This window comes from Tauraco erythrolophus, chromosome 9, assembly GCF_009769465.1.
Source record: "Tauraco erythrolophus isolate bTauEry1 chromosome 9, bTauEry1.pri, whole genome shotgun sequence".
In the NCBI taxonomy this organism is placed as follows: Eukaryota; Metazoa; Chordata; class Aves; order Musophagiformes; family Musophagidae; genus Tauraco; species Tauraco erythrolophus.
The window spans coordinates 41,150,959-41,175,351 of record NC_141473.1 but is presented as its reverse complement, the minus strand read 5'-3'; the positions used below and the strand labels follow the sequence as shown (position 1 = coordinate 41,175,351).

General features: G+C 46.7%; 1 protein-coding gene across 1 annotated transcript; it reads right to left on the bottom strand.

The window, feature by feature from the left end:
• Positions 1–8,434: 8,434 nt before the first annotated feature.
• On the bottom strand, positions 8,435–24,256 carry A1CF (APOBEC1 complementation factor). The gene is made up of 8 exons (XM_086616201.1): positions 24,235–24,256; positions 23,017–23,181; positions 17,871–17,968; positions 16,699–16,969; positions 14,859–15,067; positions 12,413–12,549; positions 11,134–11,267; positions 8,435–8,586 (listed from the first exon to the last, which is right to left on the bottom strand). Exons 1-8 carry the CDS (start codon positions 24,254–24,256, stop codon positions 8,435–8,437), a joined length of 1,188 nt encoding a protein of 395 aa, XP_086472327.1.
• Positions 24,257–24,393: the final 137 nt, after the last annotated feature.

The following is a 24,393-nucleotide window of genomic DNA, read 5'->3' as shown; positions in this document are numbered from 1 at the left end:
AAAACTGGAAAGAGCTGCTGAATTCACAAGGCATCAGAAGACTCCTCAATCATTTCTGAGGTGCAAAGCTGACCTCTTAGGGTAGTAAAGGGACAAATAGGATGGATACTCATCAGAAAAGTTTGAATATTATTTAATTTAATCATCCTCATTTAGAGCATTTGGAGTATTCGTTTTCTGAGTTAAAAGCCACCGTAGACTACAGGTGGTGGTGGGGCAACAATGTCATACGAAGTGAATTTCACACAGTTCTCCATAACTCAGTGGTCTCAGTTTGACATGTGCCTGATGACAGTGGCTGTGTAAGGTCTTACCTCCAAGGTCTCGAGTGAGGAAAGGAAGGTCAGTCACTGGCAAAATAAAATATTGAAGCAGCTGGCAGTTTTTTCCTGCCAGACTGTGTCACTCTCTTTCACGAATGTCACTTTTGAACTGAGCGGCGTGCCAGGTGGGCTCAGTGCTGCCCACCACGTGTGAGTTTGCGTCATTTCAAGGAGATGCTGGGCAGGTTTTCGGAAGAGAAGCCCTCTGAGAACTCTCAAATAACTCTCAAATAACCCCAAGAACCTACAGATGGGCTGGAGGCCAGCGAGTCACTGGAGGGACTACGTATGCTTGCTCTGATTTTATGACCTGAAGACATCGTGCATCTGTGGCATGGTTCAGAGGTAGGCTGCTGGGAGAGAAAGACTTTGGGGCTGCCTTTGTCCACTCATGTTGTCCTTGTGTTAAGCTCCTGCCCAGCCCTCCGACCACAGCAAAGGGCAGCAGCTGGCATTTTACCCTCTAAGTATTGCTTTGGGACACATAAAAAAAATAAAAAATAAGGATGTTTACATGTGCCAGAGGTTGTTTCAAGAGGAGAGAGTCATGGGAGGGCACTGAGGTTACACCAGGGGCCATATGCAGGATGGGGATTTTGGGAGGGACCTGTTGCTGAGAGAGAACCTGAAGCTGCTAGCATAAGGTGACTGATGTCCAACCAGAGCAGGGTTGGATTCCATTGCAATAAATTTATATTTCAGGTACTGCAGATGGGAATTAGTAAGAATTGAACTTATAAATTAAAGCTGTGGGTGAGGCAGCTCTGAACAGACCTTAGCCTCCTTTATTTTAGCATGAGGAAGGACACAAGGTGAGCAGGCTCTGGCTGGATGAAGGGCTGCCCAGAACTGATGGTTAAAGTGTGAATCACCTACAGGGAGGTCACTAGAAGGGTTCATGGTTCCCCTCCAACCCACATGAAGGATCAACGGAGGGTTTCATCAAAGCACAGAATGAAGATACCATTGAAGGGGCAGAAGGACCATCCCAAAACCTGTTGTCTGAAAGGGCTTCAACACAGAAAGGACCCAGGAAGGTGGAGAATCTTCTCCTGGAGGTTCAGGAGCTGGCTGATCAAAGCCATGACCACCTTGATCCAGTGCTGGAGTCAGGTCCCTTCTGAGGTGCCTCCCACCAGTGCTGCCACGGGGTGCCGTAAGCGGGGATTACACCCTACAGGTGCCTCTCTAACTGGTAGATCTGGGGGCTACAGGGAGAAGAAAATACGCTTTTCAGATCTGGATTTAGAATTCTCATCATGTCTTACAGCTAAACAATTGTAAATGTTTAATAAGCTCCAACAACGTGTACCAATTTTATATGCAGTCTCTTTAATTCTTCAGAGAACCATCAGTCGGGTAATTTTGCCACTCTTCAAAGTCAGCAGGAGAAAATAAATTATTCATTTTAAACCAACTGCAATCAGGCTCGGAGATCCCCATCCGGAGGAGCTCAAAGCAGCAATTGCAATATTGAGTCGGGAAAGAGAGAGAGCTTTAGAAGAACAAGGCTGGGAATCAAATCCCTGAAGATGCTTTTAACGTCCTTTCCCAATAACTCACCCAGCCATCCTGTCTGCCCCGCTCTCGGCGGCGAAATCGCTCCGACGGCAGCGGTAACGCCTGCGGGATACGGGCAGGAGCAGGGGATGCTGCTCCAGCATCCCACTGTGCCATGGGACAGGCTTGGTAAGGGCAGCAACGCTCAAGTTGCAAAATGACCCAGAAAAGTCTCTTGCAGAGTTTTTTTCCCCACTTTGTTCATGTTTTCATGCAGGATGGTGCACGGTGAAACACGTCGCTGCCCCTTAAAACAGGATCGAGTCATCTTTCTGAAACACAGGAGCTGCTTTCTGGTCAGATAATGGTTCTACCTGATGAATCCCAGTATGACAATCATGCTCGCTCTCTCTATAAAAAAATCTCTCTCATTTTTCTCTGTAAATTAGAATAAATTGCGTGGGAGCTTTCCTGTTTTCCTAAAAAAAAAGTATATTGGGGGAAAAAGGAAATAGTGGTTCATCTTTTCTCAGGCAACGCTGAGATGTTTTATTCGATTGTTTGAGATAACGTTGTTTGTATTATTGCATTACACCAACACTGGATTTTTATTTTTTTTAGTAGTCCTTGTCCTGGACATGTTTATGCAAGCAAAATTGAATTGCACGGTTTAAATGCTCACGGGTAAGATTTAGCCTCTAAAATGCGAGCATCTGACCCCAAAAAAGAGTTTTTAGGAAGTTGGTCTTTCTCGTGGGAGAAGATGTGTTGAGAGCCAGAACTACGATAGCTGGAGAGTCCCACCAGTGCCCCAGAGCAGGTCCCTTTGTGAAACACCTCGTAGCAGGCTTATTCATTTATTTGTCACCAGTGGGCACGGGCTTTTTGAAGTTTTTTGGGGAGGTGTCTTTCGGAACTTTCCATAATTTTTTTTTTGTGTCTGGAAAATTCAGCGGCTCCGAGAGCGAGAAAGTCTGTTGAGAGAAGTCTTCTGTTTTCTTTGCTCTTTAGCAGCATTGTGAGCTCTCTGCCCTCTTGAGACCTCACCTGGAGTATTGTGTCCAGTTCTGGAACCCCCAACATAAGAAGGACGTGGACCAGTTGGAGAGGGTCCAGAGGAGGCCACGAAGATGATAAGAGGGCTGGAGCACCTTTCCTATGAGGACAGGCTGAAAGAGTTGGGGCTGTTCAGCCTGGAGAAGAGGAGGCTCCGGGGTGACCTTATAGCGGTCTTCCAGTACCTCAAGGGGGCCTACAAGAAAGATGGAGAGAGGCTGTTCAGGAGGGCCTGTTGTGATAGGACAAGGGGTAATGGTTTTAAAATAGAGGGAGGTAGATTCAGGTTGGCTATTAGGACAAAATTTTTTACCATGAGAGTTGTAGAACACTGGAACAGGTTGCCCAGAGAGGTGGTGGACGCTCCATCCCTGGAGACGTTCAAGGCCAGGTTGGACGAGGCCCTGAGCAACCTGATCTAGTTGGAGATATCCCTGTTCCTTGCAGGGGGGTTGGACTAGATGACCTTTGAAGGTCCCTTCCAGCCCTAACCATTCTATGATTCTATGATTGTGGCTATCATCTCCTGTTGGCCTACAGGGTCAAGCAGCCCTTCCCTCCTACCTACGCGCCGTTTCGGGGTGCTGTGGTTGAATCCAGCAGCCACTAGATGCCAGTGCCGTTTTACACGAGAACAAGCTCGCCGCTGAAGAGAGCCCAAGCCTAGAAAAAATTTTCAGGAATTTGGGCAACTTGCCAGTTGTTAAATATAGCATTACACATCACAGCTGCTCTTCCCTCTCCCGGGCTGCTCTCCTTCAATGTATAGCCAGTTGTGCCTTGTGTACGTGCTCGGGAGGCGAGCAAAACTCCACCTTTTTTTTTTTATTATTATTATTTCTTTTTAATCCCGGGCCATAAAGTAGGATGAACTTGAGAAACTTGCGTGTGTCCGCGGGATGAGCCGCCTCGCAGAGCTTCTCTGCACAACTTGACCATGCTTTGGCTTTCCTCCTGCACAACATCTTATCCCTCCCAAATTTACTAACAGTATTTGGAGCTGTGGAAGAGATGCCAAATTGGGATCTGACCCAACGCGCTGGGGAGAAGGGAGAGAATCCCTCTGCTGTCTCCGGGCTTTGATGCAGGCTTTTAGGATCTATCTGATGTTATTTGTGTGTGTCCCCAAAGGATATTTGTGTGCAACCTATCTACAGGACCACCAGCAGCTCTCTGGTTTTTAACACTTTCACAGCTGGGGCTGCGTGTGCTTGAGTTGGGTTTGGGCACTAAGGAACCTCACTCCCCAAGTGTTTTCCTTAACCAGCTCCAAATTTGGATGTGCACTGTGTCCCCATCTCCTACAGGTAGCTGGAGCCAGGCCAGGGCAAGTCTCTGGGCATGGAGAGGAGTTCCAGGAGGCCAGGTATCTCCAGGGAGAGAGCAGCCCACCCCAAGCACCCCCTGAAGGAGAGGGGTTGGTGGGTAGGGACTAAGCCCCTCACTGACACTTAACAAAGGGCAGCTGAAAATTGCAATTTTAGCCAAGACCAAGGTTTTTTGGGGAACACAGTGATTTCCAGCCCTTTTGGAAGAAAGGAGCATGCCATGAGAGTACTATGAGCAGCACCAAGGTCTGGCTGACCTCCAGGCAGCTAGTGAGCAGCAGTAATTTGTGGTCCCTGACTAGAATGTCACCCTTCGAAGTTTTGGGGATTTTTACCCCCAGAAGGGAAATCCAGGTAGGTATGTGATGGGGAGATTAGACTGACTATTTAGTTAGGCTAGTGGCAAAAGGGAGATGTGCAAGCTCAAAGATAAAGCAACTGTCCTCGAAAGTCATTGGAGACCTTGTCCCATGGACTTCTAGAAGGGATTTTCAATGGCACATGGGAGATAGTTTCCAGTGGGATGTTCCAGGGTCTATCCAGCTCCTAAAATGGAGTTTTGTAATCCTCAGACATGTTTTATTCTTATTTTGCACCTCAGAGGTCCTGTGCTGTAGAAACCCTCAGGAAAGGGCTGGCTGGAAGAAGGGAGAAGGAAAAATGCAGGTTTTGTACCTCCTGCCCTGCAACCTGCCAAACAGGTGGCCATCTGCTAATTTTTCTGGGCCATTGAACTTCTCGTCGCTCACTGCCCAAGCGTATCTTAAACGTGTTCGTAGAGGATGGATACGGTTTTTGACTTTGTCTTGCTATCCACTGGGAACTCACATCTTTACAAGTGTGAAATCGTGTTTTTTAAGTTGGGTTGTGGGTTTGAGATTTCTTGAAAAATCGTTCTTGCTCTCCAAAATTCATCAGCCAGCTGCTGAGCAAAGAGGGAATCTCAGTTTTCTGAGACGGGAAATGTTAAAGCACAAAAGCAAATTCTGCCGTTGCCCTGATTTCAAAGAAAATGAAAGCAGGACATCAGGAAAAGTTAATGAGGTAAAATAATAGAGCTGGCGATGCTGCTGTTCCTGCTAAAGCCCAAAATATAGCTGACCTCTTTGTGAGTCTGTAAGAACAATGTCAAGCTATTTTGGCGAAATCTCTTCTGGCTTGGTAGGGAGGCCTTAGGGTGAGTGCTCTGGGCTATCAGCAGCAAGGTACCAGATCTTCCCCTCATTTCTTGGGCTCAGGATCTCACTGGAAAAGTGCAAAAATGGAACCCCTTGTGCTGGGAGTGAAAGCACAGCAGTATTGCTCAGTCATTTAACTATGATGGTCTTCCAGGTCCTCATCTTCTTAAAATGACCAGGGCTGTAGCTGATTTACCTGCTGGCGACCTGGCAACAGACTCTTCTCAAGGTGGGACCAATCCCTCACAGCCCTAAATGATGTATCACTCCATCTGCCCCCCTTATTTTTGCACATTGCTGTCTTGCTATCGATGCTCCCCTGAGACATCTCCGTTGGGATCAAGTAAGGAACAAAGGTATTACCACTGCAATAAATTTATAGCAAAAGTTATTTCTGTGGGCTTGACAGAAAAATAAATATAGGCCAAAGAGGTGATGGGGAAAAAAACGTAACCAAGCCCTTGATTTTTTTTTTTTTTTTTTACTGAAGAGTGCAGAAGTAGGGCTGCTGATTTGCTGCTGCATGTGCATGCCAAGTGTCACCAAAGTGCATGTTGAAAACACTCCTGGCGTTGCTGAGCAGCTTGTGACCTCACCTGTCTGACCTCAAATCGATCCCTCCAGAGCAAAATGTGCTCTTATTTACCATGCACAGGATGACCCTTTCAGATGAAACTTGGGGTGTAAAAGGACTGAGGCACGTATGTTGGTTTAAAAAGTTTTAATAATATTTCAAAGTCCAGTTAATGTCCTTGGATTACTCTGAAATTACAGATTTGCTTCACAGAATCTAATCCCAGTTGTAATTTCCTTGTAATGCATGATTGAGATGCCATTTTACCCTTCATTCTGTTCCAACATACATGATTGTCCTCCAGTAAATGGATAGCGTGATTTTTCACTACACTTCATAGTGTTAAAACTCTATACAAATATTGTACTCCGCGTACAAAAATAAGTGCTTCATGCACACACTTTTTAATACTGCTTCTTGCCCTTTTCTTTGACATCTTCCTGAACTTATATAAATAGCTGGAAAAAAAAAAAAAAGCAGACTAAAGTTGCTGAACACGGAAAGTGAGAAAGACTTTCTGCCAACTCTTAGAGAGAGACGCGCATGGAGATGTTACTCGTTGGCAGCCAAGTGCGACTTAAAAGACAGAGAAGAGAAAATAAAACCATGATACCTATAACACTCTTGGTTATTTTGCCCTCTGTGAACAGGTTTGTGGTTTTCTGCAAAGCCAAGTATGCCAAACAGCAACCAGGGAGGGCTTGTAATACCTTTAGGATTACCCTAATAAGCTATTTTATAAATAGAAAGGGTCTAATAAGATACAGCTTATGTGTTTTTGTTCCATTCCTAGTGAAATCAAGTCAGCTGAAGCATGAGAAGAGAAAACACTTAGCTCCTGGTAGTTGAGACTTTGTCGCAGACCGTTGTGCTTTGGGGATGCACGGGAAAAGCTCCGCTTGAAACGACGTGTGTGGTGCCACCTTACATCATCTGGGCCAAAGCTGTTGGAATCGATGGGCATCATCATCAAAATTGTCCCCCAGAACGGGTTTTTTTTTTTGGTCCTAGACTGAGCAGATTCAAATTTTCTTAGCGTGGATTACTGTATAGGTTCTATTATATAAGATTAACATGTCCTCTGTAGTTATCTAACGCTGGGTTTCTCCTCCATCTCTAGAGCATCAGTACTCCTGCCTCAACCCGATGGCAAAAATAAATGGATAATGCCCTCCTGCTGTAAACCCAAGGATGCTCCCAGCATCCCTGAAGCGTTCAAACACACCACCACCACCAGTGCTCTCCAAAACAAGAGACACCTTCACTGTTGACGTGAACCCTCTTCCACTAAATTAATTTTGGCCAGAATCACAGCAGCCTTGCTTTAATGAGCAAAGCAGCGTTGGTAGCCAGGCAGGGCTCTTTCCATCCTGTCGAAAAGGTTCCTTGTATAGAATTTTATTCCTGTAGAGGTGCCTCTTATTACTGGGCCAGGGCTGTGAGCTCTTGCGCTCTAATTAAGTAGAGAATTGGCCCTGATGACTTGCACTTTTCTGGTCCTCAACTTTAATAGTCCTAAAAGTTTTCCTGTCTTTCACTGAATGTGCCGTTTGATGGGAGGTGGAAAAAAAACCACACCGGTGGTTTGCTGGTTTGTGACTTTTAGGTATGGCTGGGAAGCAGTAAAGTAAGGGAAAACTCTGCTGAATGCTTGCCTCCTGCTTTAAAAATCAAATTAGCATTCAAGAGCGTGCAAACTGCCTGTTAGGCTGGGCAGACACCTTTCTGATCAATGTCTTTTTTTTCCCTTGGCTGTGCCGGAAGGAATTGAAAAGATGCTTGAGATGCCTGAACGCATCCCTGCAGTGCTGGTGGCACGGGATGCTGGAGGCAGTAAGAGGCCAACCAGGACCCTCCTCATGGCCAAAGGGCAGCTTTTCCTTCCAGCCTCTGCTCTGCCTGGCTTGAGGAATTTTGAGGTGAACGGAGGAGAACTCCCGGTGCGTGGAAGGGCTTGCTGGAGGTAGCCCATCCTTCCCCGGTCCCATGTCACAATGTCCATGGGAGCAGCTGTTTTCAGCGCAGGTTGTTGCTTGTAAACACACACACAATGGTGTGTACCCATATATACATATATATATTGTCCCTGCCCATGGCAGGGGGGTTGGAACTGGGTGATCTTTGAGGTCCCTTTCCAACCCAACCCATGCCATGATTCTATATATGTATGGATATACACACACCTGAGAACCACTCATTTTCTGGGCTGAGATTTTGCTTTCTAGCATGCAATTCTGATTTTGAGTGATGTATTTTTTTTTTTTAATTTCTCCTTCCCCCCCCTCCAATATCCTGTTACGAAACTAAAAAACTAGAGCAGTGAAACTCAGACTAAAACCTAACATCAGGCGACAGATGAGTCTAAAATCGTGAAGGTGTAAGAATTGCCAGGCTGAGATTTTTTTGGTGTTTTGGGGTTGTTTTTTTTTTTTCCTACCTGTGCTTGATTTAGAGGGAACTCGATTCAAGACAGGATTAAAATGCTCCATAGCCATCGCTGCGCGCAGCGACCGCGAAGGCCGGGTAGGCTTCGTAGGCTGCGTACGTCGCTAAATCTTGTCCCATGGTCACCGCTTGTTTGAGCTGGGTGGCCGTGACGGTGGCGGCTGCGTTAGCTATGGTATATCCTGCAAAGGGAAAGGAGGGGGGAAAAAAAAAGAATTTCAAATTAAATTTACCATGAGAGTTGTAGAACACTGGAACAGGTTGCCCAGAGAGGTGGTGGATGCTCCATCCCTGGAGACGTTCAAGGCCAGGTTGGACGAGGCCCTGAGCAACCTGATCTAGTTGGAGATATCCCTGTTCCTTGCAGGGGGGTTGGACTAGATGACTTTTGGGAGTCCCTTCCAGCCCTAATCATTCTATGATTCTATGATTCTATGATTAATGAAAAGACGTTCAGAACTCTCTGTCACCCGGTGGGTTTTGACTGGAAGACTTTGCTGTCGATGGGAATGACCTACGGAGCAATGAGTTTGTTAATGGGAACAATGTAATTAAATTAAATAGGTCATTTCTGGCATGTTTTTTTTCTCCATGTTAATCTTCCAGCTTTTTTTTATTACCTTTAACGCATTTTCTCACCTGTTATTTGTTAAACATGCTGCTTGAAAAAGGCCCCTCTCTGTTGAATATTTTTTTCCTGAGGCTTTGAGGGTGCTGATTTCTGGGCTAAGAGGGTGCTAATGGTGCTCTGTACGCGTCCTCCCACGCAGGACATGAGGAGGGCAAGAAAATGATGTAATACAGGGGAAATCTGGGCAGGTTTCATAGGGAAAATATGGCTCTGATACCCCTCACAGTCAAAATACATGCAATTCAGGACAGCCACATCAGAGAAGGAAGCTCCTTCTACGTAATATCAGGGAGAAAATGTTTAGTAAACTGGATTTTTTTTTTTTTTCCCATCAGTTTCTAATGGAAAATGTGGTTTCAACACTTCAAAATTTTCCATGGGAAAAAACGTTAGCTTTGCTGATTTAAAATGAATCACCGGGGAAACAAACATCGTTTGAGGCTGGTGTGTCTGAAAGCGGAGCATAGCAGCTTGTCCACCAGACCACAGTGTTTGGTTGTGAAAGAATCAAGAATTAAGACGAAGCCCAAATCTGGGAAGAGCAGCCGTGGTACCCATTGGCTCTGCTGGACCAGGGCAACTGGGCAACGGGATCAACTCAAGGTCAGTCAGAGCCAAAGTCGTCTCGGTGGAGGGAACGGAGATATTGGTCAACGCTGAGAGCGCGTTGCCTCGTTGAAGGTGTTACTTTAGGGGCAAACATGGGAAATTTGCTGTAATTTGAGTATTGTGGCCGCTCGAAGTATCTTTTTTATATGAGCAAAGTGCAACATTCTGACTGGGGATTGAGAAATCTGTCATTTCAAGGTTATCTGCCAAAGTCGTAGGAGAAATGAGGTGCTACGGTGGGCACGGCCTGAGCTGGGCTTCAGCAAGCCCTGGTCAAGGACCGGTGTGTGTGTGTTGCAAGCAGAAACTTCAATGTGTGTCACTTTGTTGAGTTTCCTAGACAAATAAATGAGGGTAGATGAAAGAAAAAGGAGAGATTGTAATTAAGCAGTAAGTGGAGACTGGATTCAATAAAGAGCCCATTTGGTTTCCACGCTGCGGAAGCCTGCACAAACCCAGACAAATTGATTTTTCTGTGGCTTTTGCGGACTCCTGTGGCAGGAAGCCGGATAGATTTTTTTTTTTCTTTACTTTTTTTTTATTTTTTTTTAATCCGTCCTTGAGACAGTCCAAACAACTCAGTAGTACTGACTAATGCATTCCTCATGTGCAGTTTGGCGTGCGTTGCTCCCACTACATCAGAATAACCGTGATGCTGGAGAGCACAGTAAATGTAATGCCTGCAAACTGGATTCCAGCTCCCAGCCTGTATTTTCCATGACTTCCCAAGCTGTTTTGGGCACTCGCAAGAGCCATTGAGTATGAATTCCTGAACTGGAAAAAACAAACCATTTCGGTGGGGGTGTGAGAGCTGGGATCAGATCCTAACTTTCACGGTTGCGTTGTTTCTTTGGTGGATGAAATCAAAAGTGTTGGTTCAAGAGGAGCTGGGGGAGGACAGATGGGCCATGAATCAATCAACCTTGCATCTTTGCAGTGAGGAAGTTCTACTCCATCCTAAGTGGCATCGGTCAGACAGCAGTCAGCAGGGCATTCATCCCAGATGTGGCACTGGGGATGCCAATTCTGGATCCTGCATCCTATCTGGGACTCCCACTTGAAGGGAGGCACCCACAAACTGGAAGGACTGGAAGACACATGTACCTGGGATGAGGCTCTGAGCAGTGGGGGGATCCCCATCCCTGGACACTGCCCCAACTCACCTTGACACAGTGCCAAACAAGCTGCTGTATTTGCAGCATTGAACCTGCTGGGAGCAGGTTTGGACCAGAGACACCCATCCCAGTGCATCCAGTCTGAATTGCCCTACGGTATGTACACTGGGTAGAGCTGATATAGAGATAAATTACTATATAGGCAATAAAGATGTCATACACGTAACTAACACGAGTCAAGGTAGAGGTGTGGGGGGGAGCACAGCCAGGTCTGTCCTCAGTGGCCAAAAAAGGGGTTCATTCTTGCCATCCACAAGGAAGCTGCAGGAAAAATAATATTCCAGGACACCTTGGCTGGACAGACCTTCCCATACCTGGAAAAGCTGGCGCTGCAGTAGGCACCTCTGCTCCCTCTGTGGGAATCCCCAGCGTCTGAAGGGTGTATTCTGCTGCGTAGGTTTTGGCTTCGTCGATGTAGGCGCTGAGCTTGGGCGGTGTGAAGGGATGTCTGCGAGAAGAGCAAAATGTTAGCTTGGGTTTGGTTTTTTTTTTTTACTCTAGGATTATCGTGCAGGATGTTTTGATCCGCTCGTAGATGGCATCATCCCACACATCAAATGGAAACGTCGTTCTGCTGTGCTGATCATAGAATCATAGAATCATAGAATGGTTAGGGCTGGAAGGGACCTTCAAAGGTCATCTAGTCCAACCCCCCTGCAAGGAACAGGGATATCTCCAACTAGATCAGGTTGCTCAGGGCCTCGTCCAACCTGGCCTTGAACGTCTCCAGGGATGGAGCATCCACCACCTCTCTGGGCAACCTGTTCCAGTGTTCTACAACTCTCATGGTAAAAAATTTTGTCCTAATATCCAACCTGAATCTACCTCCCTCTATTTTAAAACCATTACCCCTTGTCCTATCACAACAGGCCCTCCTGAACAGCCTCTCCCCATCTTTCTTGTAGGCCCCCTTGAGGTACTGGAAGACCGCTATAAGGTCACCCCGGAGCCTCCTCTTCTCCAGGCTGAACAGCCCCAACTCTTTCAGCCTGTCCTCATAGGAAAGGTGCTCCAGCCCTCTTATCATCTTCGTGGCCTCCTCTGGACCAATGCGTTAACAAAATGATGCGTTAACAAAAGTACTCTCCTCGTCGTAGCAGAGTCTCTTTGCTGAGTTTATAGGCTCGGGGTCTCATTTTGGACACAACATCCCTTCAGAGCATGTTGTGCATTTCCAGTCCAGAAGAAAGCCTGCTGCAGGCTGGGTTTTCCTTTAAAATACGCAGCAAGCAATGTTTTAGGTCAGAAATGTTTAGAAACATATTTGGAGCCGAATTATCCGCATGTTCCTTCAGGCTGTTTTCTTTTTCCCACAAGAGCTATCGTACTCTTTATTTTTGTACTCAAAAGCACCCTTTTGCCTGATTATTTCTGGTTTTTCTGTGATCTTTGCACCACCAGGGAGAGAGCACCAAGCATTGCAGCCTCCACTGTCCATCTGTTTTAGTTTGTGGAGGTTTTTATCCCTAATATATTAAAAAAAAAAAAAAAAACAGACTAGAGACCTGTGCAATTGTATTTTGAGGAGAGATGCAGGCTAAAGAAAAAAAATAAAAAATCTTAAACCCCAGAAAACCTCAAATTGTTACGTACATGGTGGGGTTCTGGCTGGCGAGGGCAGGGATGGTGATTTTGTATAGAAAGAGCTGTCTTTGGTCTTGGCCAATTGCAGAGTGGAGCTGGTAAACGGGCTGTCCCCAGTTGTTTTTCTGGCAGACTTCTTCTAAGATCTAGAAGGGAGAAAAGGGATTTTTTTGCTCGGGTTAATGGCTGTGCAGGAACCTTCTCGCCCAGCTCCAGCACCTGCACTTCTCAACTTCCTTCCCTCCAAAGGGTTTTCAGGGATGTCGTGGCAGCTTCCTCAAGGCTTAGCAAAAAAAATATATCAAAGAAATGACAGACAGGACAATACGTTCACCTCAAAGCATAAGATTCACCTAAATATTTTATACCTTAAAAATCCACGTAATTCCTGAAGTTAATTATTCCCCCTGTAAAAAATCAGATGTCTTTGTGCTTTCGCTGCTTAACTGTTTTATTTTGTTATTGGTGTGGTTTTCTTTGAGTTTTCCCCAGGAACTCTCTCTATGCACTTCTCTTTAGAAGCACTAAAACACCAGGGTTGCATTCATCTTCACCACTCTGGTGCCTCCCTGGCTTCGTGGGTTACAGTGCATGAAAAGCCCAAATAGTTGTCTTTTTTTTTTTTTTTTTAAAAAAAAAAAAAAAAGAGAAAAAGGGCTGTGTTTCCATCCAATTAATTATACAGACTTCAATAGGTGATTTCTGGTTCTGGTTTGAAAGAGAAATGCTGAACCATGTTGCCCCCAGCCTTAGCACAGTTTATTCCATGGTAATTGGGAATCACTCTCCGGAAACGTTCTTGCTTTGGCTTTGTATTTCTTTTTTTCTTTTTTTTTTTTTTAACCCACTGGGTATGTGCTGTCCCAAATGGGTTTGAACACAGCGTGGTGTTCCCCTGCTTCCCTGTGAGCGGTGCTTGGATCAGTTATTTTTTTTTTTTCAAGTAGCTCCACCAGACCTGACACTCGGTTGAGAAGATGTTGGGTCTTGGGGTTTTTGTGAGGTTGGCCATGCTACCAGCTGGGTCAGAGCAGAGACCTCTGGGTACCTCTAACCTCCATCTTTCTGTGACCTGCCTTATTTAAAATTTACGTTTCATTTTATTTCAAAATCAAATGCACAATTTCAACGTCAGTGCTGCTTTGGATTTTGTAATCACAGCTCCACCTCAAGTTTAGCACTTTGTAGTGTAAATAAACTAGTTCATTACATTTCTTTATACAGATGTCAGTTTTAGAACTTTACAGCAACGTTTAAATCCTCAATAAGGCAAATCTACTTATTAACACCTAGCAGCCCAGCCAAGCAGGAACGAAATCCATCATTCCAAGATGCTGTTGAAATGGTCCCAGCGCAGCGGATGGGAGAGGCTGACCAAGTTGACAGGTATTAACGAGGCTGTCCTATTAACGAGGCTGTCCTATTAATGAGGCTGTCCTATTAACGAGGCTGTCCTATTAACGAGGCTGTCAGGAAGCAAGCTGTAGCTGTTTGGGATCTGCTGTTGTGAAATAGTAGCAGGGGGAGGATTAGGGAGGACAGCTGCTGGGAAAATGTGCCCCAAAATCTTTCCAGTGCTCCCCACTGTTACCATGCTGTTTGAAATACATGGGGTGGGGGTTTGGCACGGATGGGAAGAGGAAAAAATGAATTTCATCTGCCCTAAGGCAGCGCAGCAGCACTCAGGCTATTTCATCCCTCTTAAATGCTGATAAAATAGAGTAAGGGGACTGTGAAATTTTGCAGGGCGGGGAGGAGAAATACCCACCTTCCAGTTTTCTGAGGGAGAAAAGGATATTTTCATAGACTTTGGCAAACTGGATGCTGTGGCAATTGAAGTGTTAATAGCCAAAGATATGCTCTGCGATTCAGGGTGAAGTTAGTTCCTCATGTTGCTTTGGATGATGTAAGGGGAAAGTTACTGCTGTAAGAACCAGACTCTCAGAAAGTCAGAGAATTTTGTTCTGGGTTTGTTCTCCTCAGCCCTCACCCATCCATCTGGATCCCAGTCCTTGCACGCACAACCACATCAAAAGCCTCCTGGAGCAACCAGAGGTTCTGTGCTGGGCTGGGTTGTGCAGGCAGTCAACACCTCTTTCCCCATAACTGATTGCCCCAAGCGGTGCATCCTGTTTATCAAACCCATTTTGGGTGAGAATTTCGTGCTTTTACGGAGCAACAGCCATAGCTGAATTTCATCTCACACCCATGGGTGTTCTTGAAAGCTCTCCTCCCTGGCAGAGTGGACGCCATCCTCCGGCAAGGCGGGTGGGTCTTGCAAGATGCAACTAGTGGTATTATCATTTTTTATTTAATGTCTTTTGAGGTGTAAGAATGGATTTAGTTGTCACTCCCCAGTGCAGATTCAAGCAGGGGTCTGTTCTCCCAAAAGCGTTTTGGGCAAAGACAAACCTGTGGCTGGGATATGGGCTCTCTTTTTTTTCCTCCCACGTACCTGAGGAGCGAGTTTGATCCCTTGGGGCTTTAGCGTGACGTGATTCATCGGCGTGAGCTCCATTCCTGGCAAGAGGTCGTAGAGTTTATCCTCTCCCCTCTTTTCTCCTTTGAGCTGGTATCCGCGCCCCAGGCCCGTGTATGCCAGGTAGCCACGACCTCCCAGTCCTCTAACTCCCGCAGCCCCTACAGGTACATTCATGTAAATTTCTAGGAATGTAAGAAGGCATTAAACTGAATCAAATCACCGGAAAAATTACCCTGATTCTCGCTGAAATGGAAAAGTTAGCCCCACTCGCCAGGTTTGGGAAGATAATGGGCAGGAGCCCCCACAGCCTGTTGCTGGGAGGACTCGGGGGTGGCATTGACACTCTTTCTTTTTGGGCTCATGTGCTTGGATGGGTGAGGTTTTCCGGGGGAAGCCCTGCTTCTTTCTGACCCAGTTTCCGTCTTCTGTGGTCAGGTTTGATTTCGTGATGCCTTTCTACTGGGATGTCTGGTTGAAAGGCAGAGAGGGGACAGCTGATGTGATTTGCTACGCACCAGTGTAATTTCAGCTCCTTAAGGGATTCAGTTTATACAATCCCCTGTTTATATAAACAAATATCCTTTTTTTTTCCCCCCACTACACTTGCTTTTCTGTTTGGGGAGTCCTACTTGGGAGTCTGGGGAGACTGCAAGGCAAGAGAGGGCCAGTGGGTTGCCACATCTGCACCCTTCCTAATGCAATCTTCGTGGAAGCTGGTCTTACCTGTGCAGGCAAAAACACAAAGGGAAAATCCTGCCCCATCCCTGGAAGTGTTCAAGGCCAGGTTGGATGGGGCTTTGAGCAACCTGGTGTACGGGAAGGTGTCCCTGCCCATGGCAGGGGGGTTGGAACTAGATCATCTTGAAGGTCCCTTCCAACCCAAACCATTCTGTGATTCTTCCTTTGGGAAGGGGGAAAAATTGACCAGCATGGTCCTTGTCAGCCACACCAGGGTGCCATGCAGGGTCTCAGCCTGCTGTAGGACCTGGCCACGGGCTGGGACACCAGCTGACTGCCACAGGCATCAGCTTTGGAAGGAAGATCAAATGGGCAGGGTTTTTTTTTTTGGTTTGTTTTTTTTTTTGCTAGCCCCCAACCTTCTGCACTTACCAAACGATGCCTGCAAAGACATTTAATTTGAGGGTACCTGAGCATGGGGATTTGATTTGATCCCAGCTGCGGTCACTCAGGATCAAAGGCTGAGCCTCAGCAGCCTCCAGAAATACTGCCAGTTTTCACAGGCTGCTTATTATGAGGTTAATTATCCCCCCAAAAAAGTAGTCCATCTCCCAGAGCACACAATTAATGGCTTGCTTGACTTCAGTGCTGGTTCTCTACCCTGCGTCAGAGCAATGTGACCTCCTTGAGAAACTCCGTGGCTTTGAGTCAGAAAACACCAGGACTGGTAAAACTTTCCCTGTGACTTTCAAAGCAAAGAGGAGACACAGCAGAGAGCTGTGCTGGTGGCTGGTTGAGGGAGTTGGCTCCGAAGGGAGGAAAGGAAAATTGATTTATTTGGTCTTCCCTGCTGGGGCAAAACCAGGAGGATTCGTGGTTTATTTACGCTGGACTGAGGTCAATTTGGAAGCTGGTTCAAGCTTGCTCTTGGAAAATGGTTATTTTTTTTCATGCCTTGCTTAGTCTGCTGGAAGATCACTGCATCGGGTCTAAAAACTGTGTTTTCCATCCCTCTCTGAAAGAGGGCCAATATCCTTGGCAAAGCCGACATCCTCGACATGAGTCTAGGGAGCAACCACCCAAGCCCCGGAGGAGATATTTCGCTACAGCTGAGTATTGGCATGGCTGGAGTTACCTCGGATGGACGGGGGCCGGATGATGCTCCTGTTGCTGAGCCCCTTGGTGGCAGGAAAGTGGAGGTTGGGGATGGCCGCGTAGGCTTGGGGTGCGTAGAAAACCGGGGTGCCCAGGTAGGCGGTGGCGGGGTCGTACAGGTGTCCGAAGGCGTAGGTGTATTCTCCTTGCAGCATAGAACCTCTGCCACCCGTGCCCCGGGTGTATCTGACATAGCTGTCTTTGTCGACGGGTTTGGCTAAGGTCACCTCGATCGGGGACCCATCCAGCACCTTCACGCCAGGGTGGTGGGGAGAGAGTATGGGAGAAACATAGGTGTAAGTTTCCAAAATGCACGTGGCTTATCCTGCCTGGAGAGGCAGCCTCCTCACGTGGTTTGCTAATGGGATGGCAAGCTGGAGAAAACCACCCAAAAAGGCCCAAATCTCCCTCCCGTGGGTGGAAAAAGGCACTGGCTGGGTGGAGGCTTAAGGTGTTGAGAGCACCCAGCCCTGGCCCCTGCAGGAGAGGCTCCTTAACCAAATCAGCACGGTTGTGCAGCCTTCAAAAGGCTTCGCTTCCCTGCAAAGTAGGGTGTGAGTCGGCGAGGTGGTACGTGCTCCTACGGAGAACAGCAGTGGCACTAAAAATAGGAGCGGGGTGAACACCTCTTTGGGAGCAGCCCTGGCCTTACGGTGCCGTGAAGTGCACGCAGAGCAAGAAGCACTAAATACAGCATCCCCCGCGCCAAGCCGCGTCTCAATTTGGAGCAGATGTTTCGAGTTGACCTTGTGTGTCCCGGTTCGCCATTCACACGCTGCCCTGCGAGTGTTTTTGTTGGCAGAGCTGGAATGAGGATGTGAGTGTGAGCCAAGGGAACCAGTAACCCCTCATTTGCTAGTCCTCTGCTTTTTTTTTTTTTTTTTTTTTTCCCCTGAGCAATGATCTGCAGTCTGAGCTGGGCAAACCTTGAGCGCAAACGCAAGGAGCGAGAAGGCAAAATGAACAGTTTGTGTACGTCAGGGTTGCTGAAAAAAGTGGACTCAGGAGCATAATAAAGCAGCCTGCAACGAGAAAATGGAGCTAACACCTTCAGGATGTTTTTGCAGCTAATAAACCAGGCAGCTTTGTTTCAGCTGAGTATAATATTCTGTATATAAGCCCCACGAAAATTAGCATTTACAGCAGCTTTACCTTCCCGTTCAAGGCTTTCATGGCTTCCACCGCATCTTCTCTTTTATTAAAGTGCACAAAGGCGTAGTCTCTAATTTTCTTTACTCTCTCTACTGCACCTGCAGAAAGCATTGGAATATTAGTTGGAAATGGGTTTTAGCTGGAAAAACGCAGATCTGAAAGAGCAACTGTGAGCCATTGGAGAGCAAAGGCTGACCAAGGGTGAAAGAGCAAGAGGACAGTGTCTTCTTACCTCATAGGATGTGTGTACCATGGGAAAATAAATATAATGTCTGTAGTATTTCAAGGAAAACTAGAAATACTTGAGGTCAGACACCAGTAAGTTTCCCATTATACTGGAGTGGTTTTCTCCTGTCCAAAATGCTCTGCTGGATGCTACCTTTGTTCTTGTGTCTGCCTTCTGTGACAGATCACCAAGACCCGGATGGCTGAGCAGGACGTGCAACAGCCCGGGATATGGTGAGCTACAGGTAATGTCATCATGTGGTTGCCATCTCCATGGTTTTGTACGTGCATCGTATACGTCACTCAGAGGCAGCTTCAGGAATGCTGATGCTTTTGCTGTAAAACAAGGAGGCTCTTCTCTTAACCGTCAACTCAGGAGGTTCAGCAAGAACAAGCACCCAGTCTTGTCTGGAACAGAGCAACCCCAGGTGTGGGGATGGGCTGGGACCCACGGGGCAGCAGGTCTGGCCCTAAGAAACAGCCTGTTCCCTTGAGAAGACGACATCCCTGGGACAGGGCCCCAAGTGGTGGGGGACCTCCATCCCCAGGGATGAACCAACTCGCCTGGACACGGCCCCAGTGACCTACTGCAGCTGCAGCGTTGGCCCTGCTGGGAGTGGGGCTGGGTCGAAAACCCTCATCCTGAATCTTTCTACACCTCTGTGATTACCCAGAATAAGTCATAAAATCATAGAATGGTTAGGGCTGGAAGGGACCTTCAAAGGTCATCTAGTCCAACCCCCCTGCAAGAAACAGGGATATCTCCAACTAGATCAGGTTGCTCAGGGCCTCGTCCAACCTGGCCTTGAATGTCTCCAGGGATGGGGCATCCACCACCTCTCTGGGCAACCTGTTCCAGTGTTCTACCACTCTCATGGTAAAAAATTTTGTCCTAATATCCAATCTGAATCTACCTCCCTCTATTTTAAAACCATTATCCCTTGTCCTATCACAACAGGCCCTCCTGAACAGCCTCTCCCCATCTTTCTTGTAGGCCCCCTTGAGGTACTGGAAGACCGCTATAAGGTCACCCCGGAGGCTCCTCTTCTCCAGGTTGAACAGCCCCAACTCTTTCAGCCTGTCCTCATAGGAAAGGTGCTCCAGCCCTCTTATCATCTTCGTGGCCCTCCTCTGGACCCTCTCCAACTGGTCCATGTCCTTCTTGTGTTGGGGGCTCCAGAACTGGACGCAGTACTCCAGGTGAGGTCTCACGAGGGCAGAGTAGAGGGGGAGAATCACCTCTCTCGACCTGCTGGCCACGTTCCTCTTGATGCAGCCCAGGACGCGGTTGGCCTTCTGGGCCGCAAGAGCACATTGCCGGCTCATATTGAGCTTCTCGTCCACCAGTACTCCCAAGTCCTTCTCCTCAGGGCTGCTCTCGATCCATTCTTCGCCCAGTCTGTATTTGTGCCTGGGATTGCCATGACCCAGATGTAGGACCTTGCACTTGGCCTGGTTGAACTTCATGAGGTTGGCACGGGCCCACCTCTCCAGCCTGTCAAGGTCCCTCTGGATGGCATCCCTCCCTTCCAGCGTGTCGACGGCACCACACAGCTTGGTGTCATCGGCGAACTTGCTGAGGGTGCACTCCATGCCACTGTCCACGTCACCGACAAAGATGTTGAAGAGGGCCGGGCCCAACACGGACCCCTGAGGGACGCCACTCGTGACCGGTCTCCACTTGGACATCGAGCCGTTGACCACTACTCTCTGAGTGCGGCCATTGAGCCAATTCCTTATCCACCGAGTGGTCCATCCATCAAACCCATGCCTCTCTTCAAATGTGAATGACTTGTTGTTCATCTCTTCTATGCCCATCCTTTACAGCTTTCCCTTTCTTTTGTCAGCTGCTCCACTGCTAGGAGCTTCTCAGCACTAATAACGTTTGTTTCCAAAATAACCACACCAATCCTGTTCCCTGTGGTCACAAGCGTTAGATATCTACCTTCTCTTCTCTAATTGTTCATCTTCCCCGCTCCTGAGGGTTGGGAAGCACGTTGTCAACCAGCCCAGCCACCGAGACTGTAACACTCCCAAACATATCCTTTGGAAACAAGGCTAAGGGATGCTAAATGGCTCTTCTGTTGACTTCTTACCCTTTAAAGCTGAGTAGGTGCACAGGGAAATGTCGTAGAGCCACAAAAAGCATGCACAAAGCACGCACTTCAATAACTGCAGGAGAAAATAGATTTCTTTGGAGTTCAGGGGGAGTCATTAGGAGCTCCAGTGGGGTAAATGAAGCCTGTCCCAGCCTATAACCTGAGCAGCCTGCACATCTTCAAAATGATACCGGAATGGTAAGTAGCACTTTATGTTCTTCTGGGATAGGAGAGTGATTTTCTAAACCCAAAGTTATGGGAGTTATATGCTGATGCCTTGTTTATAAGTCAGCGCTTTAATGAAGTCTCTCTGTTTTGAAAAATCCTCATTTTGCCTCCTTGAGAGCATCCTGTGTTACTGATCCTTGCTTGAGCCAGAAGTCTTGCTCTGCTTTGCTTCTGCCTCTGCTGGGGCAAAGCAAAGTGATACCCACCCTTGGGTCATCTCCACAGAGAGACCATCTGTGTGACGTTAACGTGGAGAATATTGTCCCCTTAGGTGCGTTTGCAGAGCACGACATTTCTGCTGGAAACTTTGCTAGGGATGAGGATTTTTGCCAAATTCCCTAGGGAGCAAGGGAGCTTTTCAGTGAGACAAGTGCTGCACATCTCTCTGGAAATCAGCCAGCTCTGAATTTGGCATGGATCTAACGGGTGACACTCCTACTCTATTGCTACTTGAGACCTGGTAGGGTCTATGGAGTCCATAGCAATGTGGTAATTGCTCTGTCGTGGGGACCTCTGCATCATAATTCCTCCTGCTAGGATCATTTTTTATTGGATGTTGTTGTCAAAACACCTTCTTAATGCCCTGGGTCAAACGTACGCTTCAGGCAAGCGGTACCGAAATGCGACACGATGAATAAGGCCGATGACCAAGGAGGGGAAGTGAATCGTTTCACACCCTTGCTGGCTGTTTTGATTGTGATCTCACTGTGATTTAAACTGCATTTGCTCTCCCCGAAGCTCAGGTTTTGCTGCTCTGATGCACGTTTTTTTGAAAGCATGGCACAGCTTTTAAAAAGGCATCCCTGATTTTACCCGCAAGCTAACCATTAAAAAAAAAAAAAAAAAAAAAGACAATTTCCAGCGTGAGAAGTAAAATGATAAAGTGATGAAAGGAATCATAGAATCATGGAATCATAGAGTCATAGAATCATAGAATGGTTAGGGCTGGAAGGGACCTTCAAAGGTCATCTAGTCCAACCCCCCTGCAAGGAACAGGGATATCTCCAACTAGATCAGGTTGCTCAGGGCCTCGTCCAACCTGGCCTTGAACGTCTCCAGGGATGGAGCATCCACCACCTCTCTGGGCAACCTGTTCCAGTGTTCTACCACTCTCATAGTAAAAAATTTTTTCCTAATATCCAACCTGAACCTACCTCCCTCTATTTTAAAACCATTACCCCTTGTCCTATCATAACTGGCCCTCCTGAACAGCCTCTCCCCATCTTTCCTGTAGGCCCCCTTGAGGTACTGGAAGACCGCTATAAGGTCACCCCGGAGCCTCCTCTTCTCCAGGCTGAACAGCCCCAACTCTTTCAGCCTGTCCTCATAGGAAAGGTGCTCCAGCCCTCTTATCATCTTCGTGGCCCTCCTCTGGACCCTCTCCAACTGGTCCATGTCCTTCTTATGTTGGGGACTCCAGAACTGGACGCAAACTACAGATGCTAAAGATCTGATGTTGTACTAGAAAACTTGTCTTAGAAGCAAAGCAGATGACTGTTACCAAACTGTCGAAGGGGCATAGATGAGTTTCAGGGAAGCCAGAGCAGTTCAACGTTCAGGAGCAAAACTGGGTAAATAAAGGAGGAAATAGTTAAGAGAGCGGGATGATACATATTTAACACAGGGGTAAAACCCAAATCTCTAACAGCTTGATGGTGGCTAAAAATATGAGCTGATAACCCTAGAAGGACAGAGAAGACTCGTAAAGAAATCTCGTCAAGACCTTTACATTGCAGCCTAGTATAGAAAAAGAGATGTTTGGAGCAGAAATGGAAAGTTAGAGAAGGAAAAATAAAGCTAATTTTAAAAAATTAATAGAAGGAAGTTAACAGGAACGAGATGAAAGGCGATTTCACGTTGCCAAGCATAAGTTACTAATGCCTAATGGACTGTGTGGCTTGGAGAGCGGCAGAAATGGGTTATTTTTACTTTGTTGATTTTGGGTGGAATTTCCTAAAGCAGCTTAGAAGTAAAATCTCCTTTGAAAGCCAGCAGGACTTTTATTCTCAACAAACCTACTTTGTTTTTGAAAAAATCTCACCGTAAGTACGTGTAATATACGCCACAAAGAAATACCGTCATATTCTGCCTTAAATAATAAGCACTGATTATTCAAAAATTTACAGGAGAGGTGGTTTTTTTTGTATGAAAATGATAGAATTCAGAATTTAGACAGATTAGATAAAATTATTTGTATTAAATCACACTATTTTATCGTTATCCCTTCCCATACAAGAAAAACGCTGAAATCGCCCAGCTGTTTCACAAACTCTCGTTTTTTGAGGAAGACCCAGATGATTCAAAATCATTTTTATGACACAGGCATCCTCATTTTGGATCTCTTCCAGCTGCCAATCATCCTAAAAGGTTAGTAGCATTGTTAGCTGGAAATTGTGCAGCCATTAACGGGATGACATGATGTGCATGTTGGGTGGGAACCTTCAGCTAAATGACAATTTTTGTGGCATTACGCATGAACATTTTACAGCAGAAACCCAGTTATTTTTATCTGTTCCTTTGGTGTTTTATGAATGGAGAAATGTTTTCATTTGCAGTAGCCATACTTAGGAGCTAGCATGTCAGTAGGTCCATACCTGGTTTGATGTTGTTGAACTCCTTTTCTATGGTCTCTTCAGTGGTTGAGAGCATGAGGTTCCTCACGTAGAGAATTTTGACTGATGACATGGTGTCTTCGTCCACCTCCACTTCTGGTTCTGCCCAGTCAACAGCGATAGGGTGTCCCCACAACTGGATCCTTCCTTTAAAGGGATTGGCATGGTCAGTGTCAGGTTTTGGGTCCTCTCACTTCTGCTCAGAGGCTATTTCACATGCAGTATGAACAGCAGAATAGGTCAGTTCTAAAAATGGGACTGAAATCATAGAATCATAGAATGGTTAGGGCTGGAAGGGACCTTCAAAGGTCATCTAGTCCAACCACCCTGCAAGGAACAGGGATATCTCCAACTAGATCAGGTTGCTCAGGGCCTCATCCAACCTGGCCTTGAACGTCTCCAGGGATGGAGCATCCACCACCTCTCTGGGCAACCTGTTCCAGTGTTCTACCACTCTCATGGTAAAAAATTTTTTCCTAATATCCAACCTGAATCTACCTCCCTCTATTTTAAAACCATTACCCCTTGTCCTATCACAACAGGCCCTCCTGAACAGCCTCTCCCCATCTTTCTTGTAGGCCCCCTTGAGGTACTGGAAGACCGCTATAAGGTCACCCCGGAGCCTCCTCTTCTCCAGGCTGAACAGCCCCAACTCTTTCAGTCTGCAAATAAGCCTTTCTAGCTCAAAGCACAGCTGTTTCATCAACACATTTCCAAAAGTAGATGGTCACACTTTCAGCATGCCCCCACTAATACCTTAGGTGCCTGCAGAAATGCAGCGTCCAGAGTTAAAGAAGAGAAAACACGGCATGATCCACGAACGTTCGTGTTCCCTGAGATGCTCTCTAAAGGGAACTCCTTTAATGAAGTTACAAAAATCCCTCTTGGCTGCAGAAGTTTCATTCCCTAGATAATAGGAAAGGGATCCAGAAGTCCCAGCTGGATGAAATGAAAGAGTAAAAGCAAGGATGTGTCTCTGTGTGGAGGTATTTGAAGTCATATGGCCTCTGCTGGGTGAAGTTGCAGCAGAAGTAGTAGAAAGGAGGAACATGAAAAGTAGCAAGGCAGAAAACCAGGTGCAGGTGTGGAGGAGAAGCCCATGAGCTCTGCACGCACCGGATCGAGCCACTGAGGGGCAGGGAATAAAAAGAGCAAATAAAGAGAGGTAGTTAAAAGCAATTTTGTCACCATGTGTCACACCGAGGTCCGTAATCATTTGCATTGAGTCACCTAATCTGTTAAGTAATTGGTTAGTCAATTAATGATGTTTTAATATGTAATGAAAACTGACTGCCATGGCCTTGTCTCAAAGCTGTGGGAATTGCAGTGGTGAGCAGCAGAACACCGGGGTAAGGCAGA